Genomic DNA, 2,151 nt, shown 5'->3' on the forward strand with positions numbered 1-2,151 from the left:
TCCTACCTAAGTTAACCCATTTTTAAGCACAGTTAACAATCTGACAACCAAAAAAACCGCTGAAAAATAAAAAAATCCAGTTTCCATTGGTTTATGTACATGTTTACACCCCCTAAGGACATCATGTTTGCTTTCTCCGACGAAAAAAAAGCTAGATGGCGGAAAAGAGTATAACGAAAATATTTGAGCAATGTGTAGGAGTAGAATGAGAACACCTATTTGGTATCAAACATACCTCTCACGTAAATTTTCTGTCCAGCCAAAAAGTGTGCTCCAGAACCTTCGGGAATCGGTGTGGAGCTCTTCTCCAGAAAAAACTCGACATCGTTGGTGGTGAGACCACGGCACCGGAGGTAGGCTGAAAAAATGTCTGTTAATTTTTTCCCCAAATTTAATTTTTTGTTCCACTCACGCTCAAAAACTTCATAAATCCGCTGGTTATTGTCGAATCGAATGTGTTCTACAGTATCCTCACGTCGATCGTCCAAATTTTGGAAGACCGCAATGAAATAGTTGACTTGCGGTTCGATGTCGATGTGGTGAATGCGATTCTGCAAAAAATTGGAAAATTGGAAAAAAAAAATTCAAAAAGTTTTTTTTGACAATTTTGTAAAATTGAGGCCCAGAATTTTCAGGGTGTCCTAAATTTTTCAATTTCAAGTTTTCAGTCATTTTTATTAGTCAGACCACTACTTTCTATTCCAGGGATTTCTAGTCCATCAAAGAATAATCGGACACTTAAAATATTTTGAAATCGCGTTTTTTGTTTATTTTCCTTTTTCGAGACCTTGTGAAAAAAATGGTGGCCTAGGAACCAGAACTGTGGCCTAGAAACTGAGGTATCGTGAAAATACCTTAAATAAAAAAAAACTTAGGCCACCCTGACGTTTCTAGGTCATGAAAATGACTTAAAACGCGATAGCAAAATATTTATCGTGGCCGAATTATTCTGGGGGGAGGGCCTAGAAATTTCAGGGTGGCCTGACTTTTTCAATTTAAGCTATTTTCATGATATCCGAGTTCCTAGGCCACAGTTCTGGGTTCCTAGGCCACCATTTTTTAGTCCAGCGTCTCAAAAATTCTAAACAGAATTTTTTTTTAATTTTTAAAAAATTTTTCGTGGCCGAACTTTTTATGATGACCTAGAGGTCTCAGGGTGGCCTAACTTTTCCGATTCACCATTTTTGGTTTTCTAGGCCATGAGTTGAGTTTTGGCTCCAAACAAATATTTTGGAGCCGCATTTTTTTTTGGTATTTGATACATATTTAAACTTTTTTAAAAACATTTCTAGGCCATCAATTCATTTTCCCCCTAATTTCGTGTTACCTTACACTTAGCCGAATGGGATCTGATACGTATGCTGGCCGCCTCGTTCTGAACGCGTTCCCGATGGAACGACGACTGTTTTCTGACACTCGGCATATGACATGCGGTGTTTTAAGCTGTCAAAATTTGTTTTTCAACAAAAAGACACAGAATAGGAGAAATTGGAGAAACGAAATGAAATGAAATTGTGTCAAAGTGTGTGTGGTGATTCGATTTGATAAGGAGAAGAAGAAGAAGAGAAATTGAAAATTAGAAAAAGGGGGAAGACGTCGGGAAAAAAAGGGAAAAGGTAGGTGTAATGATTGTACTTTATAGACATGTGATAGATAAATTATGTAAACGAGGTCGGGGACTAGGATTTTCCTAGGCCAGGACACGTTATAACTTTTTAAAGCGTCTTGGTAAATCAGGATGTTTATATCTGCCTAGTTCCCCTACCAAAACGTGAAATTTCTACATTTCTAAAATACCACCGGAAAGCTGACGTCATGGGGATTTTGAATCTGAACTCGGCATTTTTCTAGGAACTCGCATCGTTTACATTTTTTAAATTATTTGAAAACGGACTCAGAATCCTTACGTTTTCAGTTATTTTGCTCAATAAAAACTTTCCAGAATTGCTTTTTTTGGCGCTTACATTCATGTTCTTTGGAAAAAACTGATATAACTGAAAAGCTGATGTCATGGGGATTCTAAATCTGGTTTCAATTTTTTTTTGAAAATGTGAATGAAACAAGATACAAGGATTCAAACTGAAAGCGCTGTATCTCGGCTCATTGAATTCCTTTAGAATTCTTACAACTTTAGATTTCCGGTGGTATTTT

The 2,151-nt window shown here is 36.9% G+C and overlaps 1 protein-coding gene across 1 annotated transcript; it reads right to left on the reverse strand.

Moving 5' to 3' along the window:
• Positions 1-215: 215 nt before the first annotated feature.
• GCK72_004008 (uncharacterized protein) lies at positions 216-1,423 on the reverse strand (the record flags this gene model as incomplete). Its single annotated transcript, XM_053724403.1, has 3 exons — positions 216-358; positions 413-551; positions 1,328-1,423. 3 exons carry the CDS (start codon positions 1,421-1,423, stop codon positions 216-218), a joined length of 378 nt encoding a protein of 125 aa, XP_053588597.1.
• Positions 1,424-2,151: the final 728 nt, after the last annotated feature.

Source organism: Caenorhabditis remanei, chromosome II (assembly GCF_010183535.1).
Source record: "Caenorhabditis remanei strain PX506 chromosome II, whole genome shotgun sequence".
NCBI classification, from domain to species: Eukaryota; Metazoa; Nematoda; class Chromadorea; order Rhabditida; family Rhabditidae; genus Caenorhabditis; species Caenorhabditis remanei.